We start from the raw sequence: 13546 nt of genomic DNA on the forward strand, positions 1-13546 counted from the left end.
AGGGCCTAGGCTACTTTTACGCCATGTTTGTTTGCTTGTGACTGTTCTACTTGGACCCGCTCTCTTTGGCCGGATGTGCTTGCGAAGTGTGTTAAAATTATAGAGAAATGTGCATTGTTGATAAATTGATCTGTGTATTTATTAAATTAACGATTATAATTATATAATTTTATCAGAAAAAATTAAGTGTTTTATAATATATTAGCCTTATAATCCATATAAGGCTTAAAATTAAGATTTTAATGTGTAAATATAAAGAGCTTTTAAAAACTAGGTAATTTTAATAATTCAACTTAATCATAAAAATTAATTATATAAATTATAAATTATTAATTATTAATAGAAATTTTGATAGATTCAATTAAACAAATAAAATTTATTGTGTCTATTTAAATATTTTTTGATCTAATCACACTAAAAATTTAAACTTTTTCAATGTTTTGTGTTTTAATCCAATCTTTTTAATTTTAATTTAATTGTATCTAAATTTCATATTGAAATTGGAGGCATATGCCCCATTCCATATGGTAAGTCAGCTATGGTTTTTTTATTATATAAGTGTGAGTCTCTTTGGACACAAAAAATAATAAAAAATTAAAATTTTACCCTAATTAACCCTTTAACCAAGGGTAGAAAATCAATCTAATCCTTGAATTAATTTTCTTCTCTTTCATATATATATATATATATATATATATATTTTACATCCATCATCTTCTCTTAAATCATCAAAATCAAACATTGGGTTTTCAATGGAAAATCCAAAGTAAAATGGGTCCCTGTACAAACAAGACAGGTAAAGAAGTAATGGTAATTTTTGTATGTACAATGTAAATTATAATTTAGAATTATTTATTATTTATTTATTTATTTTTAAATAAGAAAATATTAGAAAAGATGATGAGATTGTATTGTGAACTTATAAATGAACATTTGTGGAAGTTACTGCGTATACACAGCATATGTAAGTAGGGATAACAAGAATGATAGGTCATCTTTTTTTTTTTATTTGTCTCACTTTTTATTTTTTTTATGGACACAAATTTGCTATTAGTTGATCAAAATAAGAATTAATCACTTTAAACAAATTTAGAAAATAATGAAATCAATGAAGGAAGTGATTTTTCATAAATTTCAAACGTCAAAAATTTTAATAGCCTTAATATTTATTTGATTTTATACCTTTTTATTTTACCTATTTAAATTTATTTTTTATTAAATTTGCAGAAAAATACAGGTTTGAATAGATTTGTTTAGCACTAACAAATTAAATATATAAAAAAAATTAAAAAAATATAAATCAATTTTATTTAGAGGAAAATAACGTTGTTATATTTTGGTGTTATAACAATGAAAGACTAAATTTAATTAGTTATTAAAAATTAATATATTATGGTAATATTATATTAGAAAATAGATTGATTATAACAAATAAATTTTTATAAAAATATAATTTTATTAAATTAAGAAATACTATTTTAATAAAATTAATTAAATTAATACAATTAAATTTAATATTTATATATCATGATTATAATAATTATAATATTTATCTATAATTTATAAATTTGGGAAGAGAGAATAATGAAATTGTAAAAAATGTGCATGATAGTATTATGATAATAAATGATTTATTTTATTTTCATTAGACAATAAAAATTAAATTATTCAATATATTTTTGTAAATTTTCAATAATAAAATCCTAAATATGAATCTTAATAAGAATAAAACTAAAAAAAACTATATATAATAAAATTATACATTAATAAATTCTAATCTAAATCAAACTATATATATATTATAAAATAAAAATTATAATAAATATAATAAGAACTAAAATACAAAAAAATGAAAAATAGATAACTTTTAGAAAGAAAAGAATATCAATTTCTTGTATCTCATTTTTTTTTCTCTATTTATATACTATTTATCGTAAATATGAGTTACAAAATATAAATATTTTTTCGTAGATAAAATTTGGGTGATTAATTGGGGTTATAAACATCCATTTATTACTTTATTTACAACAATATAATATTAAAAAAATTCTTATATTAGAAAAAAAATTTTAATAATTTTAATATATTTTTATTTTTAGCCATTATCTAGAGAATTCTATTATTTATAAAAACGAGTATATTATTTTTACTAGGAATTTTAAAAAACAATTGCTAAAAAATAATCCTATTACTTTATTATAAAATAAAAGTAATTTAATTTTTATTATTATTATTATTATTATTATTATTATTATTATTATTATTATTATTATTATTATTATTATTATTTGTTTGCCTATTTATCAATAATATGTATAATTTATAATCTATTTATAATTTATATGAAAGCGAGAAAAAAAGAGAATAGTAAAATGATTTTTATTATAATGATAATGATAATGATAAAGATAAAATTTAATTAACTATTAAAAATTAATATAATTTAAGTAAAAAAAATCTTAAAAAAAACTTTACATATTATATTAGAAACTTAAAAGAATTTTTATATATTATTAATTATATCATATAAAAAATATTAAAAAATTATATATAAAAAATTTAAATCATGAATTTATAGCATGATGCATCGCTGTAATATCCAGTGTCTATGCAAATTATAAGGAAAGCATGGCTACACATAGGAAGCAATCGCAGCTTGTCTTTCTCAAAATACTCGCAAAACAAACAGCACAATCAAACGGCTCCTTTAGACCAACAATCCTTCTGCACAGAAAAATAGGAAGAGCATCAATAAATGCTTGATCCAAACCAGAATCATGGAGATGGAAAAGCTGCTGTAGTTGTCTTTGAAGAGCATGTAGTCCAAAGATTTCAGTATATCTATTAGATCGAGAGCTAGGAAGCTGAAGAAGATGGGTGTTTTATAAGGAATCTAACAAGAGGAGTGAACCAGAGATGAAAAATAGTAATGCAAGAATCACTATAATGAAAAGAACTATAGGGCTAATATTCTTGTACCAGAAGACGACGGTGATGGAGATGAAGGGGTTGGTTGTTTATGGAAAGTATAGTATATGGAGACAATGGAGAAGGAGAAAGAGGCTTTGATTAATTTTCTACCCTTGGTATAGTTGCTCTGCAAAGTATCTGGGGGCTAGCTAGTGGACAATTATATAGAGAGATTCTTGGTTTGGTCTCTTCCTTGACACGATAAAATTACATATTAAAAGAAAGTTCAGTGGTTGCCTTGTATTTATCTTCTTATCTGAAGTTAGGGCAGAGATGGAGAGATGTCCAAATTTGAGGCTTGACTCAGAGTTCAGACTTACTACTCACCATGCATAAGAGACTCCCAGGGGTCCTCTATCTGTGAGTCTGGTTTGGCTTATACTTCCTCTTGTCCTTATTTATTTATTTTGGGGATTAAGGTAAATACAATTAATTAAAGATGTAAACATCCAATCAGATTCACCACAATTTATTTATATATATGGTTAATTTTTATCATATCACTTTGATAAATAAATATAATTATTCATCAGCATTCAATCGTATTAATTAATTAATAATTGTTATTATCATCATTAAACTATCTAATTTGTTTGCAGAATTAGACCTTCTGGTTAGGGATAAGGAGTATAAGAAGGTGTTTGGTTTAGCTTATAAATCAATTAAACCTATTCATAAGTAAAAACTTATAAGTAGTTGAAATTTGGTTTGATTTATAAATTAAAAATTTTATTTAAAATAAATCAGAAATTATAAGTAATGTATTTTTACTTATCTACTTATTTTAAAATTATTTTTTTACTGAGTAAAGATTTATATTATTTTAATAATTTTTAAAAATATTAATATTATTCTCATTTTAAAAACTACAATATTTAATTATATATCCTTTTTAGTAATTTTAATCAATTAAATTACTTTTAAGCACCTTTTAACTAAACACTGAAACTATTTAAAAATTATTTTTAAGTAATTTTATTAGACTATTAATTACTTGTTTTTAATTTAATTCATAAGTTAAAAAATATATTTTAAGTCAAAATTTAAGAGTAATTAGTCAAATCAAATACTCTTAAATGCAACTTTATTAAGAAGTGCAATAAAAAATAAATATACTTTTTAAAAAATAAAGCATTTTAAACCAAACAACACTTCAGCTCTAAAATAACCCAAATAAAAAGGGACAATAATTTGGCAAATGGCTATGATCAAATACATAGTGCATAGACCAAATCAAAGTCCACCTGTATGAATTTCAAAAGAAATAAAATTATATTCAAAATATAAATTTCTGATTTTGAAAAATAATAATGCTACATGATTGATATTTTAAATTATTAGTTCATGTGAATTACATAAATTAATAACTTAAATTTATCAAATTCCATACAATTATAAACTTAAAACTAGCTATTTATCTCAATTATCATATATTAATTTATACTTATCAGTTTCTTTTAGACATTAATCAAATATATTTATTATTTTAATTACTTTATATATCAAAGACAAATAAACCTTCACAAAGCTCAGGCCAGTGATAAATAAGAAATATAACAGATTTAAAAGGATCACTTGATAAAAAGTTGAAATTAGGAGGCATTCTTCTTCTATAAAGTTGCTTTCAAATCATATCAATTTACCTTTGTTATTTGGGAAACTAAAAATGTCACCAACTATCTACCTCTTCCTCTGCAACAGTAACCCAATAAAGATATAATAAGAGGGTGGCCCTTAGTTTGACTACACTTCCGCCATGCAAGCCAAGGAATTTATTTTTGGATGCTTTCACCACTATTCCAACATATTGATGATCAGGCAGATCATATCATATCTTATGATTCATAGTAGCAAATAGCTATGATTATGAACCATCAATGATAATTGATGCATCACCTAAGTGGCCCTAGTGTAACCCAATTATGAACCACATGGGCCCATCCTTGTTATTTAGCTTAATCTGCGGTCTTTATTAGTAATCACATTTGGTGGGCCTCTTTCTTTGCATGATTATCCTAAGCTTCCCATAATATCAGCCCACTAGGTACAATTATATGATAACTTTTGCATTTACTGCCACTTTTCTACTTTAACCTCAAACTGAAAGAGTGAGAGTGGATTTAGGTCTTACAGAGATAGCAGTCATTCCCCAATCCAATCTGGCTCACCTTATCTCTTCAATTTTCTTTAATTTGCTTAATTTTAAAAAAATTATATAATAAAATCAATGTATATATAAAGTTTCGCCATGATTAATAATTACGATTAAATCATTATATATACAACAGTTATATTAAATAAAAAATTTTTAATTTGATAGTGTAAAAAGTATATATGAAAAAAGGTTTATGATTATTAAGACAATATATAAAAATTAATTAGCAAAATATTTAATTTAGTCTATGTATTTATTAAAAAAGTTTAATTTAACTTATTTTTAATTTTTTATTTAAATTAACTTAGAATTTTCAATTTAAATTCAATTTAGTCAAAAATTAAATTTTAATGACTAAATTTCTTAATTTTTTGATTTAAATAAAAAATTAAAAAGTCTAATTTATTAATTTTGAGATTAAATTTCTTAATTTTTTTTGAGCTAAATTGAGTTTAAATTAAAAATTTTGAATTAAATTGAATAAAAAATAAAAAATGAGTTAAATGAACTTTATAAAAGTGTAATTAAGATTTAAGTCAAAGTTAATTCCTCATTTACCCCTCTATATATATATATAAGGAAAAAAAATAAATAGTAAAAAAGAAATCAAAATTTTCAATTTTTTCGAAGATAAAAAAAATTGTTAGGGGCACCCATACCAATAGTCACACGATGGAGGGAAGCTTTTAATCTTTCAATGCTCTAGATAAGATTTAAAATACTCATATATTTGTTTTTTAAGTAAATTCTTGATTACGTACGAATTGAGTTGATCATATTAAATAAACCATTCATTTTAGTTTATGCATCTTCAAACTTCAATCTATAATTAAATTTTAATGTTTTAAAATTTTTTAAAAAGCAATCAATTTAAATTATGTAAATAAAAATTAATTTTATAGTTTTTGTTATTTTAATGAAATATTTATAAATTAAAAATAATAATAAATTCATATACATTATCTAAAATATTGTTGCGATGTCACATCGTAAACTATCATTTTGTGAGTTATTATTTTATATGTAAGTATCACAAAATAAAATTGATTCTGATCTCAATTAATATGAATTATTAAGTATCACGAGATAGGCCACCTAAATAGAATTCATCATAAAAAATCAGCTTGCAAGAATATGGTACTAGGGGTGTGCAGTTTTCGGTTTAAATCAAAAAATTGAACCGAACCGATTAATTCAGTTCAATCAGTTTGGTTTTAAAATTTAATCAATTCGGTTTGGTTTATAATTTTGATAATTTCGGATTAATCGGTTCGGTTCGGTTATTTTCATAAAAAATAAAAAAAATCGAACCGAACCGAAATTATTAATATATATAGAAAATAAAAAATCGAACCAAATTGAATCAAACCGAATCGAACCGAATCAAAATCAAAGAAAACCGAACCGAACCTTAAGATTTTTGAGTTTTGATTTCTATTTTTTTTTGTTTTTATGTTTTTATTATTTAGATTTAATGTTAAAAATATGAAATTTTATAAATTTTAGTTTGATCGGTTTAAAATCGAACCGAACCCATATTTATCGGTTTGATTCGATTTTCTCTTATCAATCGGTTCAATTCAATTTTTAAAATTATTAATTTTTAATTTTCGATTTTATCGGTTCGGTTCAGAACCGAACCGACCGTTTGCACACCCCTATATGGTACTACCTCTCTATCAAAATTGTTATTTAGCGGTATGGAATCGTAATGAATAAGCATTTCAAAAAAAATAATAACTTTTTTAGTTTCTTTTCACAAAAAATTAATGCCACCTTATGAAAGTTATTATTATTTTTTTAAAAGGATTATGAAAGGTATCTTTAGTTTTCTTAGGATAGTGGTTTTATATATTGACATTTCACTTACTAAATTCAACATTTAATATTATTGAATTATAATTTAATAATATTGTAATTGTTCTTAATATTATAAAATTTTAATTTTAAATTTTAATTAAAGTTAAATAAAAATTAAAAAAAATCAAAATTCAAGAAATCGGCATTATAATTAAAATTTGAAATTAACATATCCATTTAATAAAAATGAAATAAAAAATTTATAATACAAAACATATTTTCAATAATGAAAAAGGTTAACCCTTTAATCCACATAATAAAGAGATTGAAATCTCTTGTTCTTTCTTATCATTTTTCTTTTTCTCCTTTTTTTCTCCTCTTTTTAATCTCCTCATTAAGGGATTACAATGAATATTTTCATCAGTAGCAATTTTTTTTTCTTTTTTATTAATTTTTTAATTTTTTTTAAAAATATTTAAATTTTTTTAATATATTTCTTCAAATCTATTATTATTAATAGACATTAAATAAATAAATTTTCAAATATGTTCTTACTTGTAGACATTGAATGTATGATTTTATTGTAAATTTGGTCAACTATTTATTTTTTTTAGAGAATAATAATTAATGAGATAGATTTTTAAATTTAAATATTATTTGATAAGACTCATAAAAAAATTATAAAACAGAAAAGTAAAATATTCAGTCTATTTATTAACCAATCATTATATTTTATAAATGTTATCAAATCTTCTAAATTTTATTTTTTTTTATAAATAATTAATTTTAATCTTATAAAAATATAATACATTGATTTATATTTTAATTTTTTGTTATTTCCCATTGCTTGATAATAAAAAAATACATATTTAATTCGAGTGAAGCCCAGCTAAGAATATGATGAGTGACGAGTGTGTTCTTTTGGCAGTGCCCACTAATCAAGTGAGACTACGTGGATACCCGCATGGGTGATGCGATCACTACCCATTGTTTTATACTTGGACTCATTATTTTTTAGCGTAATTTGTGCGATTTATCGACAGAAGTATTATTTTTTTTTTTGTTTAAAAGAATTTATTATTATACTCCTAATATTTAAAAATAAAATTATTAAATAATATTAATATATATTAATATAATGAATTTTTTTATATATTTTTAAATTAACATAATAAATAGGTCTCATCTAGTTAATTGTATAATTATGACATTTATTTAATATTAAGTCAAGAAAGATAGGAAAAAAAATAAAATATATTAACACCTACTTTCTTATTATGTGAGAAAATTATTGAACAAATTAATATATATAATTAAATAGGTAGAATTGAGTTCTTCAAGATTTCATATTGATTGTGAATTGAGTATGTAAGTGATTTATATTAAAATAAGGATATCTTTAAAATTGTCTTGGATTTGAGGTGTGGTCCAAAAACAAGTGAGGAGTCTTAGTCCTGGTGTGGCTGTAGGTTGAGGTTCGAGAGTTAGTGAGCGTGTCCCATGGGCTCATCCTTAGAGATCCCACATCAGTTGTGGACCGAGTGTGTGAGTGACTTATATAAAAATAAATATTTTCTCAAAATTACTATAATTTTGAGGTGTAGCCTATTTTCATAATTGAACTATTTGTTATCTTGTCTATCTAAAAAAATAGGCAGAATTCACTTATCATAATAACTTAAAAATATAATGAAACTTATCATACTAATATATATTAATATTATTTAATAATTTTATTCTTAAATAATATAAAGACTTTAAATAAAAAAAATCTCAAATTTTTATTAATAAAAAGCGAAAACCATAAGTAATAAATTGTATTTATTGTTATTTTTTGTTCACATCCCTTTTCACACTTATTCGTATTGCTTATTATTTTCTTTTTATTTTTTATCCATTATTTATTTATTATATATATCCTATGATTAAATGGCAAACGCGGTTTTGCACACCCATGTGAACTGCCTTTCCAACCAAATTCCTCACATAAAACATTGTACGAGATTTTGCCCATACCCCTAATTTGTGTAGAACACTGCTTTCTCTCTCTCTCTCTCTCTCTCTCTCTCTCTCTCTCGGGTCTCTAATGTTTTTCTGTTGGTTGGGTTTGCTTTAATATTTGTTTCTCTTCTCACTTTTTGGGCAAGTTTTCCTCTGCACTGGTTTCCCAGAAATCTTACTAGATTCCTAGCTTTTAACTTGTGTTTTAGGCAACATATCAATGGCTCTTGGTCTTGCTTTCTCATTATATGCCTGAGCTTGTGGTTTGAGAAAGTAAGATTTACCTTAGTGGAGGATTTTGTTTCCTTAATTGGGTTGGTTGCTGTAGGACTTCTCCCTTGTTGTTTTTTTTTTTGGGGGCTTTGTATTTGCTTGCAGAATCAATGCTTGACTGATGGGTTTTTATTCTCGGTGAAATTCACTGATAAAAAGGGTCTCTTTTTTTTGGGGATATTTTATACAATTGAAGCCTAGATTAGTTGTTCTGGGTATGTGAAATTTCTGCCACGGATGGCATCTGTCAGTGGTTTAGGAATAGGTTTGAGTTTAGTCTTTGGTTGCCTTCTTTTGGCACTTGTTGCAGAGCTCTACTATTTGCTATGGTGGAAGAAGAGAGTCACCAACGGAGAAGTTGAAGATGAGGATTATAGCAGCAACTATGCAAAGGAATTCTTTGACCTAATCTGCTGGAAGAAACCCTCCTCTTTGCAAGTTAACAACACCATTCAAGACAGAGTGAGAGACCCAGAAGCACATGGCCAAGAACCAGACTTAGAATTAGGCACAAGCAAGGATTTGCTTCTAAAAGCTTTTGGTGAAGAAAGTGTAGAATCAGAGCTCATGAGGCTACACAATCTCGCAGGCCCACCAAGATTTCTCTTCACAATCAACGAGGAAACAAAGGAGGATTTGGAGTCTGAAGATGGGAAATCTAGGGGCGATAGGAGGTCAAGAACAAGAAGTTTGAGTGATCTTATAGTGGCTGTTGACACTCCATTCCTTACCCCTTTAGCTTCTCCACGTTTAAAGTCTCCTCCTTTGGATTCTTATAATCAACATGGATTCAATCCTCTCTTTGAATCATCAACGGATGCAGAGATTAACAGGCTGAGATCATCACCACCGCCAAAATTCAAGTTCTTGAGAGAAGCAGAGGAGAAATTGTTCAGAAAATTAATGGAAGAAGCTGAGAAAAGGGCAGCTAAAAACTGTGCCTCTGTTCAAGATTCTGGGATTAAACCTCCTAATTCAACAATGATAACAGAGGAGACAAAGGGTTCTTTCCTGGGCTTCATTGTTAGTAAAAACAACAAGGAAAGAGATATTCTTAATCATCTTCCTCAATATCCTTCAAGCTCTTCTCAGGTACTCCCATTGGCTTCTTCACCAACAGCATTCAGACCATTAGACAAGAAGCCCACTTCCCATTAATTTAATTTGTTCTAAATTAACATGAAATGAGTCTTATTTATGATTTTTTTACTATTATTTTATGTTTCAAAATTAATATTTGTGCATTGGAGTTCTGAATTTTTGGTATTTCTTTATTTCTTTTGGGGTGTTGAAAGACAGACAAGGCCATTCTGCAACATTTGTTAGAATGGACCCTTGAGCATTCCAAGGTAAACTGACAAATTCTGTCATTATTGCAGTTAAGATGTAGGTTAACTCAAGTGGGGAAAGTATGGGGTATTAATCCCTTTTAAACTAACTAGTAAATCTAAGTAATTAATATTAATCATGTAGTGGATGGGTGGTGCTACAATTTCAAATGCACTGTAATTGATTCTTTCTTTAGGCTAGTGCTTCAATACTTTAATTCTTCTTGCCCTCCCTTTTCAATCTCATTAATGGAGTATATAATATTTGCTTCTAAGGACTGCAAACAGAAAAAAGCAGGACAATTGTATACCCTAAGATAATCAAAGAGTAACCATAGAACTATTAACCTCCTAACATATATAAATGTGGACCAGTGGTGGCTTCACATTATAATTAGATGTATGGATGAATTTACACGGCCTATGAAATCAAATCATCCTAATTTATTTTTTTGAAAAAATGTAGAAAGCAACAATGGTGAAGAAATTGAATGGGAAACGTTGAAAGTTAATTGTGTGAAACATAGAATGTAAAATGGGTGCGCGTGAAGAGCGAAGAGCATGTGATGGTGTCCAGCTGTAATGCTGCGACACATTTGATTGTTTGTGATGCATAATCTTCGGGGAAATTTAGGTTAAAATATTATAAAGTTGAAAATTTTGATTACTTTTTCTTTTTAATTTTGTTCCAATATTAAAGGTGTTAAAGCTTTTGATTTTCTCCTTTTTCTTATAATAATTCCATGACTAATTTTATACATTCTGTTTTCTGTTTTGGTAAAATGTTTAATTTCACCCTTATATTTAATTTATTTATAATTTTTAATTTAAATTCAATTTAATTGAAAAAATTAAAATATATGAATTAAATTTCTGAATTTTTTAATTTAAATTAAAAATTAAAAAAAGTTAAATTTTCTGACTTTTAAGTTAAATTCTTTGATTTTTGATTTAAACCTAAAAATTAAGAGCTTAAATTTTTTTTATTTTCATATTTTTTAACTAAATTGAATTTTTATTAGAATTTTTGAAATAATTTGGACAACAAATTAAAAATACATTAAATTAAACTTCTCAAATAAATACAAAGATAAAATTAAATTTGAAGTCATTTTATTTTCAGAAATATCCACTCATCTAAATTAATTTAATTCAGATATGAAATATTCAAATTTAAATTCTGTCTCCCTAAATTTCCTGTTAAAAGGAAAAATTCACTCATTGCCCTAATATAGAAAATCACTCATAAATCAAAATTAATAGATGAAAAAATTTTAAAAAATTAAATATTATTATCTATTTTTAATGTGGGGATGTTGTTCTTGTTTAGTAATAGGCATGGAAATAAATAACAAAAGAAATGCATTTAAAAAAAAAAAAGGGAAATGGAGAAAGTGAATTGAACGAAAAGTGACAAAAGTGAAGAAAGGTAAGCAGTCAGCAGTGTTGGTGAGAGCTTTGAAGCTTTTACCTAAACAACAGGAAATGTCATTATCATCACGCGATTCCGCAGAAAGTTGCCCCCACAAACAAGTATCAATTCCTTTCCGTTCTCCTCCTCAGAGTCAGTCAGTCCTAGACCTGGCCACAAGTCGACTCGTAACTAGAACTCAAAATTTAATTTTGAAAGGGTAAAAAAAAATTATAAATATAAATAAAATCTTAATAAAAATATAAAATATTAAAAATTTGTAATCCATTTTATAGGATATTCGCAAATGATTTTCTTTTCTATAAAATAATAAAATATATCTGTTTTTATATGGAAAAAAATTATTAATATAATTAATTATTTTATTAAAAAAATTATCTTATAAAAATTTTTTTGAGATGAATTATAAATTTATGTTAAATTATTTCATTTTTTATTAAAAAATAATTATATTTTTCGTGAAACTAAATAATCATAAAAGCACATAAATTTCTGAAATTATTAATTAATTTTTTCTTAGTAGTTGATTCAAAATCATTTAAATTTTAGTTAAAATTAAAAAAATTATAAAATATTTTTAATATACTAATTTTTAATATATTTTATATTTATAAAAATTTAGTTATCTGGAGTCATATTTTATTACGAGAAAAGAAATATATGCTCTGTGTATTGATTTGACTTTCTAATTAAATAAGAAATGGCATAGGGAGGAGACAGTTAGAGGACGAAGAAACAGTAACAATTATGTGACCGTTATTTTTTAAAAATAATTTATAAATATTTATTATTTTACTTTTTTTAAAAATGTAAAATATAAATAGCGATTTCATCCTATGTAATTATCATACAATAATTATAATATTTTGAGATATTTAAAAAAAATAAAAATTTTAAAAAATACATGTAAATGTCAGATGGAAGTTCTTCAAGGTGTTCAAAAGTGACAAGGTCACAAGGGCAATTCAAAAAAAAAAAAGAAAAAAAAAACTCAATTTTCTTTTAATCTAAATTTTTTTATCAATAAGAACCAATAGATGAATTTTTTCAAATCCAATTACTAATTGATAATCTCCATTCACTTAAAAAAAATTAAGCATAAAAAATATGAGAATAATTACTATTCATTGACTCTTTCTAAAAAAAAAAAAAACAAATGATATTATTTTAGACTGGGTTGGGCAAATGATGGCGTATGGGTAGGGAAGGGTACTCTAACATGGCTCCATGTGAAGAAGGAAACCCTCAAGTGGTCCATTGTGGAAGTCAATTCATTTCATTTGGTCCCATTTCATTAAAACCAGCTGCATCTTAATTACTTCTGGTTTGGGTTTTGGCAACCTTTTCATTTACTAAAAATATTTGGGAACTCACTTCTCTGTCTATGAATTGCCAGCTATTCAATCAGAATTTTTATTAGATCTAATGGCCAATAAAATTTAAATATAATCATTATACGTACAATGATCATATTATGATCATTAATTATAATGAATTTTAAGTAAATTCTATCATAATTAACTATTAGAGTATATTCATTATACATAAAATGATTACACTGAATAAATTTTCCGAATATAATGCTAT

The 13546-nt window shown here is 24.8% G+C and overlaps 1 protein-coding gene and 1 pseudogene across 1 annotated transcript; one reads left to right on the plus strand and one right to left on the minus strand.

Annotated features, from left to right (window-relative positions):
- Positions 1–602: 602 nt before the first annotated feature.
- Positions 603–5116, minus strand: LOC131180569 (RING-H2 finger protein ATL46-like; annotated as a pseudogene).
- A 3756-nt stretch (positions 5117–8872) lies between these two features.
- Positions 8873–10456, plus strand: LOC110650254 (uncharacterized). The gene has a single exon (XM_021805141.2). It carries the CDS (start codon positions 9437–9439, stop codon positions 10355–10357), a length of 921 nt encoding a protein of 306 aa, XP_021660833.1. The 5' UTR covers positions 8873–9436; the 3' UTR covers positions 10358–10456.
- The last annotated feature ends 3090 nt before the right edge of the window (positions 10457–13546 follow it).

Source organism: Hevea brasiliensis, chromosome 6 (genome assembly GCF_030052815.1).
Source record: "Hevea brasiliensis isolate MT/VB/25A 57/8 chromosome 6, ASM3005281v1, whole genome shotgun sequence".
NCBI classification, from domain to species: domain Eukaryota; kingdom Viridiplantae; phylum Streptophyta; class Magnoliopsida; order Malpighiales; family Euphorbiaceae; genus Hevea; species Hevea brasiliensis.

Excerpts from the sequence above, each read along its gene's own strand:
- LOC110650254 (XM_021805141.2), top strand. The coding sequence starts at position 9,437 with ATGGCATCTGTCAGTGGTTTAGGAATAGGTTTGAGTTTAGTCTTTGGT.